This window comes from Girardinichthys multiradiatus, chromosome 13, assembly GCF_021462225.1.
Source record: "Girardinichthys multiradiatus isolate DD_20200921_A chromosome 13, DD_fGirMul_XY1, whole genome shotgun sequence".
NCBI classification, from domain to species: domain Eukaryota; kingdom Metazoa; phylum Chordata; class Actinopteri; order Cyprinodontiformes; family Goodeidae; genus Girardinichthys; species Girardinichthys multiradiatus.
The window spans coordinates 23067348-23079424 of record NC_061806.1 but is presented as its reverse complement, the minus strand read 5'-3'; the positions used below and the strand labels follow the sequence as shown (position 1 = coordinate 23079424).

The following is a 12077-nucleotide window of genomic DNA, read 5'->3' as shown; positions in this document are numbered from 1 at the left end:
AGCAGGTGTATGATGGCATCTTCAACTCCAACTCCACAGCGATAAGCAAACTGAAGGGGGTCCTGATGGTTTACTGTTTGCTTACTCAGGTGGGCAAACAGGAGTCTCTCTAGGACCTTCATGTTGTGGGATGTCAGGGCAACAGGTCTATAGTCATTGAGGACTGATGGGTGAGTTTTCTTTGGTACCGGAAAAAGACAGGAGGTCTTCCACAACACTGGAATCTTCTTCTGGGCCAGGCTAAGGTTGAAGAGGTGCTGCAGAATCCCACAGAGTTGCTCTGCACAGGCCATCAGGACTCTAGGGCTGACATGATCTGGACCTGCAGCCTTATTCCGATTCAGTCTCTTCAGTTGCATCTTCACTTGACTTCTTGAGACACACAGGTGGAAGGGGGAAGCAAAGGAAGCATCAGCATCTTCTGATATGGTTGAAGGCAAACATGTAGAAGCAGAAGGGTCTTGGGCTGAGGTGGAAGATTAAAAAATTTGAGGTGTTACTGGACAGCTGTGGGTCCTGTGGGTCAAATAAGGGTGGAATGTCTGTTTGGCTGTGAGCAGGAGAGGAGGATGCGAAGCTTGTTTCTGAACTGAACCTATTGAAGAATGTGTTCAGTTCATTGGCTCTGTCCAGACCTTCATCGGTCCGATCATCCCTCTGCCTGAAGCCTGTGATCTTCTTCATCCCTGTCCACACATCTCTGATATTGTTTTGCTGGAGCTTGATCTCCAGCTTCCTCTTGTACACCTCCTTGCTGTCTCTTATCTTGATTTTAAGTTGCTTCTGTAAACTCCTCAATAATTCTCTGTCTTCCTCTATGAAGGCTCTTTTTTCTTGTTAAGCAGGTCCCTCAGGTCACTGGTGATCCAAGGTTTGTTATTGGGGAAGAATCTCACGGTTCTGGTGGGGATGATGTTATCCACACAGACGTTTATATAGTCGGTTACACACTCAGTCATGGCATTGATGTCCTCTCCATGTGGCTGGCACAGTGCGTCCCTGTCTGTAGCCTCAAAGCAACCTTGCAGAGCTTCTTCAGCTTCCTGTGACCATTTTCTCACAGTCGTCTTTATTAAAGGTTGCCTCTGAACAAGGAGCTTATATTTCGAGCAGAGAAAAACAAGATTGTGATCTGATTTGTCTAGAGGAGGTCTTGCTGTAGAGATGTATGAGTCCTTGACATTTGCATAAAACAAATCCAATGTTTTGTTTTCTCTGGTAGAGCAACTGACAAACTGTTGAAACGATGGAAGTGTAGCATAGAGTGAAGCATGGTTAAAATCATCAGATATTGCCACAAAAGCATTGGGGTTTTGTGTCTGTAGCTTAGCAACAACTGAGCTGATGGCATCACATGTAGTGTCGGCAACAGCGGAAGATGGAACGTAAACTGTTGCCAAAATAACACTGGCGAACTCTCTGGGTAAATAATATGGATGAAAACTTACTGCCAACAGTTCAATATCTGGACTGCAGAGATGACACTTCACAGTTCCATGTCCTGGATTACACCATCTGTTGTTCACAAATACTGCCAGTCCACCTCCTTTACATTTGCCGCTCCTCTTTAAATCTGTCTGCTCGTATGGTTAAAAAGCCCGGCAGAGAGACGCTGGAGTCGGGGATATGATCCTGCAGCCATGTCTCAGTAAAACACATAATACTGCATGGCCGGTACTCTGGCTGGGTCCTTTGTAGGGCTTGGAGTTCATCCAACTTGTTTCCCAACAATCTCACATTGCCCATCATAATCGATGGAAGAGATGGTTTGAACTTCCTCCTTCTCTCTCTTCTCTTAGCTCCTGCTCTGCATCCACGGCGTCTCCTTTTCAACTCATCAGGGATTTGGGGTTGTAGTTGAAGTATTTATTTGAGCTTTTCAGATATTAATCAGCTGCTCCTGGTTGTAAGAAACAACCCCATTGCCATGGCAATGCATCATAACAAATGTCCAAAAATAGAAAGTATTAGGAAAAATCCTCCAAGCTGCACAGCATCTGACACCGGAGAGGACAGTTGTCCAAAAAAATAATCAACAGTATCCACCACAAGAGGAAGAGTTCTCAAAAAAGAATAAATCAGAATCAAAAGTAACAGAGCTACTCCAACTTGCTGCCACCTTGAATGGTGCAATTCTAGAATTTTTCACATCTGGACATTAGTTTCAACAAAATGGATTATCTTAAAGTAATTCTCTCATCGAAATAAAACAAATGATACACCCCTCAAATGCAATAGACCAAAACATTGTTTTCTAGTTTTTTTCTTAAAAAACAAAATAAACCATTTAGCATTTAGTATTATTAGTGGACACACATTGTCTTTTAAAGTTTTTTTTAAAAAATGCTTGTTGACATTAAATCAATGTATCCATGGAGACCAGCAATTTTGTTTTCATGCTATTTTTCAAAAAACTGGTCTGGCACCACCTTTCCATAACTTCTCTCAAATCAAAATATGGAATTAAATCTAGAAAAGATAAACAATGTAATTTAAGGATATGTTGGGACATTTTTGAATCCGTTTGAGGTTGTTTAACATAATTTTACTAATGCGTCCATGGAGACCAAATATGTTTCTCAGAGTATATTTTAAAAAACAGGCCAGCACTGGTTAACAAATTCAACGAAACTGGTTTTTGTTTTTCAAATCAGCACAACAGTGTTTATCAAATACCTACACTATTATTAACATCTTAAGCATTTCTCCAAAAATGTCAACAAACTAAGAAATAAATAAAAAAATCGCAAAACAAAGTAGGTTACATTTTTTCACATTACCGTAACGCTGCTAGCAAACCTGACATTTCCAGTGAAACTAAAATGAGGTCAAAATGTTTTTTTCTTGAAAAAAATAATGAAACTAAACAATTAAATTATAGCCTATTACTGGAAATGAATAATTGTTTTTAAATGCCTTTTTAAGTGTTATACTTATTTTAATCAATGTATCCATAGAAACCATATATTTGTCAGGGCATTTTTCAAAAAATGGGCCTATCACCATCTAGTTTTTCAAAGTTGGTCACTAAATTCAACAAAACTGATTCTCTTTTACCAAAATAAGAGTTTTTTTTCAAATGACTACACCGCAGTTAACATCCCTGACAATTTGAGTGACGTGTAGTCAACAAAAAAGCACATTAGATCCCAAAAATATATGCTTACTGCTTTTCATGCAGTAACAGACCGATCCTTATATAGAGGCTAGTTCAGTCAGATCTCACACTTAATAACAAGGTAAAATCATATTTCAATCCTGTAAGACTCACAATGAAAAGAAACATAGATCTGCGAAGATCTTTAAAGCGGAGCCTTGGACGGTGATTGGCTGAAGAGGAAATGCGGACTCGATGCTAACTGGCTGGAGCGGGGACACATGGTGGAGTCACTGGACAGAGAAGGGGGTGAGTCTTCCAGATTGAATTTTTCGTCAAAACTCCATGTTATAATGCAATGGCGGTTGTCTTAAACCAGTCATTCTAAGATATTATTAAATATCATATTACTGCAAACTAAAAACACTGGCCTTCATATATTAAGGCTCATGGCCTAGGGCAGAAAAAAATGGCAAATTACCATATTGATATGAGCGGACAAGGTTGAATCCGAAGGAGACATCGGTTAAAGATAAAGATGCACCACTCTTTGCCCAAAAAACAAAATGATCTAAATGGATTTGAAAAATAAAATCTTTTTTTCTTTTACTTTTTATAAAGTGCATCAAAACTTAGAACTTTTACCATTTTTGGTCTGCACAACAAAATCATCATAGCCATATACAGCTGGGAATACACTACACCATTTTTTGCCCAATTTTACCCTGATAACCCCAATTCATAGTCGACATTATATTGTTGTCTGTTTAGATAAAAATAACATGTTTAGAATAAAGCAAGAACTGAAAGTCAAACTATACTTAAAGTATATTTTTTGAATTGCATTACTTTCAAACTATTGGTCATGCCAGCGAGAGTTTCCACAAGAGTTTTACGTGCTCAGCCACCTTATTTAGGTTTGATAAATCCTGTAGTCTGTGATCCCTCAGCAGATTTAGTTAAATGTGTAATCCCCAGGCTTTCTGCTAAAATCTGCTAAAACCTGTCTGTTAGTGTGAACCCATTGTGTTTTTAAAATCTGTGACCACCCTTAAAGTAATGACGTTTTATCCCCAAGTTTATAACAGTGATGCACTAGCACTTTTACTGTGTCTATATACGTCCACACCAGTTGATTTTAACCCGTTTTAGAGAGTTGGTACAGTAGTTGGTAATTTAACACTGGCTAACTGTTAAAACTTTCTAAAAATAAAGATGAATTTAAACAGAGCTTATATTTTGTTGAAAAACACCGTCTGTTCTCTCTCCCTGTCTATTTGTGTGTATGTATGTGTGTCTATCTCTTTCTCTCTTATTAAAATACTGCTAATCAAAGATAAAATAGCGCTTTGTTGTACCTTTTTCTTATGCACTAAAGTGTTCCTAGTAATTGTAATATTCTGTGCCCCATATTTATGAAATCAGCACAATTTAACCCAGCCTATTCTAATTAAAAGCTTAAAGTAGACTTTAATCAATCAGGATCTGGGATTTATTGTCAATTTTGGCTTGGCACTTTAATTTATCCAGATTTTATTTTGTATTTGCAAATTGTTGTTTTTTCTGTCCTGCAATTAGTTTATTTGTGCAATATTTCCACTGCACAGCGTGTGTAATTTTGAAATATAAGCTATCTTCTCAATGTTTTGCTTTCAGGAATTCAGATTTTGTTATCCTTCGTTATAATTATTTTTTCAGGCTTTCTGTAGGGTTATAAAATGTTTATCTTTGGACCTTGCCCTGATCATTCTCCCTTTAATATTTTGTCTTGCTACTCTGCACAATAATGCTTCCATCAACTTTGAGTACTTCTGTTTTCCTTTTCAATTAAAACTCTCCGATTTTGTTTTCTCTTGGTATTTGATTCCTTATAAAGTAGTTCTTTGCCAGTGTTTCTTTGTTTTGTGGTCCCCGTTTTTTAGGGAAAGCTAGTAATAGCGCGATTGCTATTAAATACGTGTACTCTCTTTGCATTTTTTGTCTTACCGATAGAAAGTACTCCTAGCTCAGCGATTCTGTGTTTAGCGGAGCCACTGACAGAGCTAATGCCATTATGAATATTGTGCACTCTTTGTTTTTCTTTTTCATAGAGAGTATTCCTAGGACAGTGTGGCTTTGTTTAGCTATTTGTATTTGCTGCAAAGAGCCACTGATGAAGCCATTGCTGCTATGGGCCATGTGTTCTTTCTCTGCTTTTTAAATTTTTGTGCCATCCATCAAAATTACTTCTTGCTCAAGGGTAATGTGTTTAGCTGTACCTATTGCTAATGCTACCATTAACCTTATATAACCTTCTTATAATTTTTTCCATAGAAACTACCCCATATACAGGGGTTGGACAATGAAACTGAAACACCTGGTTTTAGACCACAATAATTTATTAGTATGGTGTAGGGCCTCCTTTTGCGGCCAATACAGCATCAATTCGTCTTGGGAATGACATATACAAGTCCTGCACAGTGGTCAGAGGGATTTTAAGCCATTCTTCTTGCAGGATAGTGACCAGGTCACTACGTGATACTGGTGGAGGAAAACGTTTCCTGACTCGCTCCTCCAAAACACCCCAAAGTGGCTCAATAATATTTAGATCTGGTGACTGTGCAGGCCATGGGAGATGTTCAACTTCACTTTCATGTTCATCAAACCAATCTTTCACCAGTCTTGCTGTGTGTATTGGTGCATTGTCATCCTGATACACGGCACCACCTTCAGGATACATTGTTTGAACCATTGGATGCACATGGTCCTCAAGAATGGTTCGGTAGTCCTTGGCAGCCCATCTAGCACAAGAATTGGGCCAAGGGAATGCCATGATATGGCAGCCCAAACCATCACTGATCCACCCCCATGCTTCACTCTGGGCATGCAACAGTCTGGGTGGTATGCTTCTTTGGGGCTTCTCCACACCGTAACTCTCCTGGATGTGGGGAAAACAGTAAAGGTGGACTCATCAGAGAACAATACATGTTTCACATTGTCCACAGCCCAAGATTTGCACTCCTTGCACCATTGAAACCGACGTTTGGCATTGGCATGAATGACCAAAGGTTTGGTTATAGCAGCCCGGCCGTGTATATTGACCCTGTGGAGATCCCGATGGACAGTTCTGGTGGAAACAGGAGAGTTGAGGTGCACATTTAATTCTGCCGTGATTTGGACAGCCGTGGTTTTGTTTTTTGGATACAATCCGGGTTAGCACCCGAACATCCCTTTCAGACAGCTTCCTCTTGCGTCCACAGTTAATCCTGCTGGATGTGGTTCGTCCTTCTTGGTGGTATGCTGACATTACCCTGGATACCGTGGCTCTTGATACATCACAAAGACTTGCTGTCTTGGTCACAGATGCACCAGCAAGACGTGCACCAACAATTTGTCCTCTTTTGAACTCTGGTATGTCACCCATAATGTTGTGTGCATTTCAATATTTTGAGCAAAACTGTGCTCTTACCCTGCTAATTGAACCTTCACACTCTGCTCTTACTGGTGCAATGTGCAATCAATGAAGACTGGCTACCAGGCTGGTCCAGTTTAGCCATGAAACCTCCCACACTAAAATGACAGGTGTTTCAGTTTCATTGTCCAACCCCTTTAGTGTTTCCACACGTTTTGCGTATCTTTGCTGTTCTTTGGACTCACAGTTGGTTGCGGTGGTTGGACACTCATATTGGGTCTGGCACTGCTGGAAGTTCCCTTTTCTTTTCAAAGGGAGTTCCTTTTTTTTTTGTCACCACACCAATAATATAGTTATTTTATAATTGATATTTTTCATATTAGAATTGGATTGTATGTGTTTTCCTTTCTTGGCATCAACCGATAAAAGGTGAGAAAAAATACATATGTGAAAATATATAATAAATATCAGACTGGCTTAATCTTCAAATAGTTTAGCTTTAGTTGGTATAGTCAATACTATGTAAACTATGGTTGTTAAATATTTCAGATACAAGGTTTATGATTATGTAGTTGCTGTTCATGAGAGCAAAAAAGACACACCTTCTTTGTATTAAAGGCATGGCTTGTTTGCATTGTGAAGACAGTTAAAAAGTTAAAAGCGTTTATGTACAACAGTTGGGTGGGGTAATTGAGAATTCATAAATTTTTTTGTATTTCATATTGGTATCTGAAAGTATTTATTACAGTAAAGTGCAGAGGCCACTGTACATTTAAATCATTTTATATGTTTTATTAGATTTTAATAAATTCTGTGTTGCCCTCATACTGTAGAGTATTCACTCTTTATGTGACGCCCCTTTGGGGTAGCGCTGAAAGGAAAGTGTTTGTTTCAGCAAGTTGCATTGACACAGTCAGTCCTGCATACCTATGCACATCGTCAGTTCTAGAGTACACCATTTACAAACAAACAAATGTGCCCCTCTCTAAAAAAGGTACAAGGACCTCTGCTTTACCTCTTCACTAAGGCCCCATTAACCCTGTTAGGAATCCACTAACATTTACAGGTCACATGCACTGTAGGGTTCTCATTCAAGTGTAGCCCCCCACAGGGAGGCTGCAGCAAAGGATTTTGCCACCATCAACAAAAAAAGAAAAGGGGCCAACCTTTTGCCTGTAGAATAGTCTGTCAAACTCTCTCTCTCTCACCTCGTACCCCCCTCCCAAAGAGAGCAACAGCCCTCTCTGTTTTTCATTCTTTACCTCTGCAAGGTGGGAAGTAGAGAGGGTACATTTCCAGAAGCAAGGTAAGGGAGTGTTTGTGATTGTGTTTTCCACAACTATACTTGAGCGTGATTGGACAGAGGCCGGCAGAATCAGATTTAACCCCATTGTGCTTATGAGCAAACGTTGGTGAGGGTTTGGATGAGGAACAGGCTGCAGCATCATAAAAGTAGCTTTTGATCAGGTTTGCTTTAGTCGTGTTTATCTGTTGGAGCCATGTCTCCGGTAAAACAGAGGTAAACATCTTTTCTGGAAAATTAGCGTGCATTGATACTGATTTCTTCCAGGAGATGCAACTTTGAATGTAATTATTGGAGATTTATTGGCAGAAAAAAATGGTTCCAGTTTTTATGACTGGCCTTTAGATTGACTTATTTATCAGTTTTGTTCTGTAGCTTAGATCTTTTTAAACCCTAAATAGCCTCCTATGTTCAGGAGTGTTTTTGCTTTATTCGTTACAGTTTTTAGCATTTCCATCACAAATCTTAGTTAATAAGTTGTGAAACTGTATTGAATCTTGTGTTTGTGTGAAAACTTTGCAAAACAAGTTGTTCTTCAGAGTCTGCAATATGTCTCTGTTTTTGCACAGTTCCTCTGCGACTGCCCCTTTGTCTCAGCTAAAGATGTACAGTTTCATGGGTGGGGGCCTGTTTTGTGCCATCGTGGGTAACATCCTGTTGGTGGTCTCCACCGCCACCGACTACTGGATGCAGTATCGTCTGTCTGGAAACTATGCCCACCAGGGTCTCTGGCGGTACTGCATGTCCAATAAGTGCTACATGCAGACTGATAGCATAGGTAAGACCATGTTCAGTTTTGATATTTTAATTGAATATATAATTTTTTTAATGGATTTCATGTAGGAATTGTGACACTTCTCTTCCTGAGTGCTTTTAGTCAACTTTGATTTGAAAAATATGTTTGGTAAATTTTTTAAGTACTTTTCATACAATCCACACCATACATAATAAATATGTATTCTTTTCCAAATTTCTGAACTCATAAATCTCAGTTTCAGCGATAAGAGTTTCTCTTTTCTATAAAAAAAAATCTGAAAAAGTTTATTTTTCTTCTCTGACAAATTTGTGCAAATTTGTTTTTGTCTTTTTGGAAAGTGGGTATTATCCAAGCCTGTGAGTGTTACAAAAGCTGTAAGCAAGACTGATTCATGTCATATTAAATAAAATTATGAAAAATTACAATTTCCCCAAAAATACACCAGCTGGCCGAGTTTTATGCAACTTACATCAATACATTCAAAGTTATGTGAAATTAAAATTCAAAAAACACAAATAAAGCATCAAGGGGTAAATCAGGGTTAGGTTCCTCAGAGTACACCTTCGCCTGTTCAAGCAACACCGCTGGGATCTTAACACTTACTGATTCTCACCACGGTGTTGGAATCCAGTTGCAATATGGCAAGCAAGAGGGCCCTGCTGTGGATAGTGAGGGGAACTGAAAGAGTCATTGGAATGTTCATAACCTCTGTTAGGATCTGTTTCAGAACCACTGCATGAACAATCCTCAGATACACCTCACACCCTCTCCTTAATTTTTTTATTTATTTCTGCCATAAGGTACACAGTACCACAGGATCAAAAGCAGAACCACCTCACTGCCTCAAGTTGTTACAATTTTTATCTGCTGTCAATATTATGCACTTTATATTCATGCACTTACTTGTAATGTTTTTATCTCTGTGTTTCTCTATTGGTTATGATAATGATGTGCTTGTACCAACAAATACGATGTTTACCTGCTTCCTTCCAGCTTATTGGAATGCCACCAGGGCCTTCATGATCCTGTCGGGAATGTCGTGCTTTGCAGGCATCATAGCTGGAATCATGTCGTTTACACACTTCTCCTCCTTCGAAAGGTTCAACCGCTCCTTTGCTGCAGGAATCATGTTTTTTATCTCCAGTGAGTTCCTACAATTTGACTAATTAACAAACACACACTCAATATATTGAACTGTGAATGGAGTAACTGATATGAACTGTTTGATTCTCAGCTTTCTTTGTACTGCTGGCTATGGCCATCTACACTGGTGTGACCGTGAACTTCCTGGGAAAGCGCTTTGGTGACTGGCGTTTCTCCTGGTCCTACATCTTGGGCTGGGTGGCAATGCTCATGACCTTCTTTGCAGGTGTGAAATGACAAAATGCATTACCATCCAAAAACTGCAGAAAACATCACAACAAATTCAATGGCACACTGTTATTATAAGTTATTATATATTATTATAAGTGCCGTCTGTTGCAGGTATTTTCTACATATGCACTTACAGAATGTGTGAGCGCAGAAGAGGAACTGGTCCACGCTAGACATCTGCAGAAAACACAGGACACTCTTAGTTTGGATCAAATAGCAGAAAGTATCAAGGCGGTCCCGACTGCTCCAATGAAGATGCAACATCTGATGGAGATACTCTTGCAGGTCTTTGATGGTCTGCTGGACTTGTTTATTAAAGGACCCAGGAAAACAGTATCCTAGGAATATTCAACATTGATGATCTTAAGGGATTTTTAGCCAGCAGATGGCAGCACTAACACACCCAACCACAGGCTCTTCTGTAACATAACTTTTCTTTACATTTGATTTGAATATTGCGTTGAATAAGATAATAAACATGTTATAGAAAGCATATTGTTTATGATTCCTGTATGGCAATAATCTAAACTATTTTAACTGCATATAAAATGATGAACAACACAGAAAGATTTTCTCAACACTTTGTCTAATGCAGGCAGAAAATACTCTGAGAGAGCATTTTTTATATAATTTGAATTAAAAACAGCAAAGTTCTGCATGCTGTATGTTTGTCTCATGGATTCCTTATAGGGATTTTGTCTTTGATAATTCTATGCAAAGTGGCCAAAAGTTATAATCAGACATAAAGTATTTAATGGGAAAGGGTTTAGCTTTTATCCAGTAGAATGTTCCTTATCATGTTCCTCAACAGAGTCTGCTTTGGATTTAGACAGATGGGAAATGGAAAAAGTTGACAGAGGCTATTTCTGTTTGCTAAACTGCAGAGCAGAACCTGAGGAGAAGATCATGTTCCTAGACCGGGGAACCGGGGTGGAGGGCAGCTACTGATTGTATAACTACCCTTTGTCAGTAGATGCAGTTTCCTCCTTTTTTTGGCATTTGTTCAATTCTGTTCGTCAGCTAGGAGGAAAAGTGAGACACACGGCTGAGGTAATGAATGCTTTGGGTATTTTGTGACGCAGAAACAATGACAGAAATGTAAACACGTCTGCAGACAGAGCCAGCATTCCAAACTTGGTCGAAGTGGCTGCTGTAAAAAGTTAAGCTTTTTAATATTGTCCAGATTCTTTACCAGCCCACTTTTACTCATTCTCTGAGGTCATTTCAGTGATTTTTAATTTAGTGTAGAGTTGCTTTTAACAGCAACCCTACACATTTCTACGCCAAGCTTTATGCTAAACAGGTTTCAATAAGATTTAAATATTTCATATAATAATTTTTGGAAAGGGCTGCATAGTGGCACAGTTGTTAGCACTGTTTGCGCAGCAAATGCGTCACCTGCAATCCCAGCCTGGGGGTTTTCTGCATGGAGTTTGCATGTTCTCCCTGTGCATGTGTGGGTTCTCTTCGGGTACCCGGCTAAGTCCCAGAGTCCAAAAGTGTGACATTTAGGTTTATTGGTCTCTCTAAATTGCCCTTAGGTGTGAGTGTGGGTGTGCGTAGTTGTTTGTACTGTGTGTCTCCGTGTTGCCCTCTGATGGACTGGTGTCCTGTCCAGGGTGCATCATGGTTCTTGCCCAGTCACTGCTTGTAGGCAAGACCCTGCGATGAAGAGTTGGTATGGTATTAGTGTCATATTCATGCTCCTGTATTTAGGAATTCAAAGATGTGTTACTGTTGTTTTGGATTTGAACAAGACAGAAAAAATCTATAATTACACAACCGCCAAAACATTTTTCTCTATGACTTTAAATTTATTTATATTTTTGCTACAAATGTGTGCTCATATAAAAGCCTAAAATAAATGAGTCTTTTCATACAGAAGCAAAATCTCAGACTGGAAATGTGTAGTTTGGGAGATTATGTTAACCCCCTGTTCAGACCTCCTCACTTGTATGAAAGATGAACACCGCTGCCTACTTGAATGAATATATGAACTCATCAATTTCTAAATAAAGGTTTTTCAACACTTTTGATAGACTTAGAGGAGTGACATACCCATTACCAAATCTTTATATTCATCTTGTAGAAACTGAATTTGGTGCAACTATCTGTGGCACCAGTGCTTTTTGTAAACCATGAATGTGGTATTTTA

The 12077-nt window shown here is 39.1% G+C and overlaps 1 protein-coding gene across 5 annotated transcripts; it reads left to right on the top strand.

The window, feature by feature from the left end:
• The first annotated feature begins 2997 nt into the window (after positions 1 to 2997).
• On the top strand, positions 2998 to 10587 carry LOC124879352 (lens fiber membrane intrinsic protein-like). Of its 5 annotated transcripts, none has more exons than XM_047383868.1 (5): positions 2998 to 3406; positions 8361 to 8569; positions 9542 to 9691; positions 9783 to 9917; positions 10034 to 10587. In XM_047383868.1, exons 2-5 carry the CDS (start codon positions 8395 to 8397, stop codon positions 10093 to 10095), a joined length of 522 nt encoding a protein of 173 aa, XP_047239824.1. In that variant the 5' UTR covers positions 2998 to 3406; positions 8361 to 8394; the 3' UTR covers positions 10096 to 10587. The 5 variants fall into 5 exon arrangements, with proteins under 5 accessions (XP_047239824.1, XP_047239822.1, XP_047239825.1 ...); XM_047383866.1 differs by lacking the exon at positions 2998 to 3406 and adding an exon at positions 6736 to 6917; XM_047383869.1 differs by lacking the exon at positions 2998 to 3406 and adding an exon at positions 7652 to 7794.
• Positions 10588 to 12077: the final 1490 nt, after the last annotated feature.

Bases quoted from the DNA above. Each gene is read 5' to 3' on its own strand.
- LOC124879352 (XM_047383866.1), top strand. From the start codon at position 6,883: ATGTGTTTTCCTTTCTTGGCATCAACCGATAAAAG. The intron at 6,918-8,360 runs GTGAGAAAAAAT...GTTTTTGCACAG, and splicing joins TTGGCATCAACCGATAAAAG to TTCCTCTGCGACTGCCCCTT. The intron at 8,570-9,541 runs GTAAGACCATGT...GCTTCCTTCCAG, and splicing joins CATGCAGACTGATAGCATAG to CTTATTGGAATGCCACCAGG.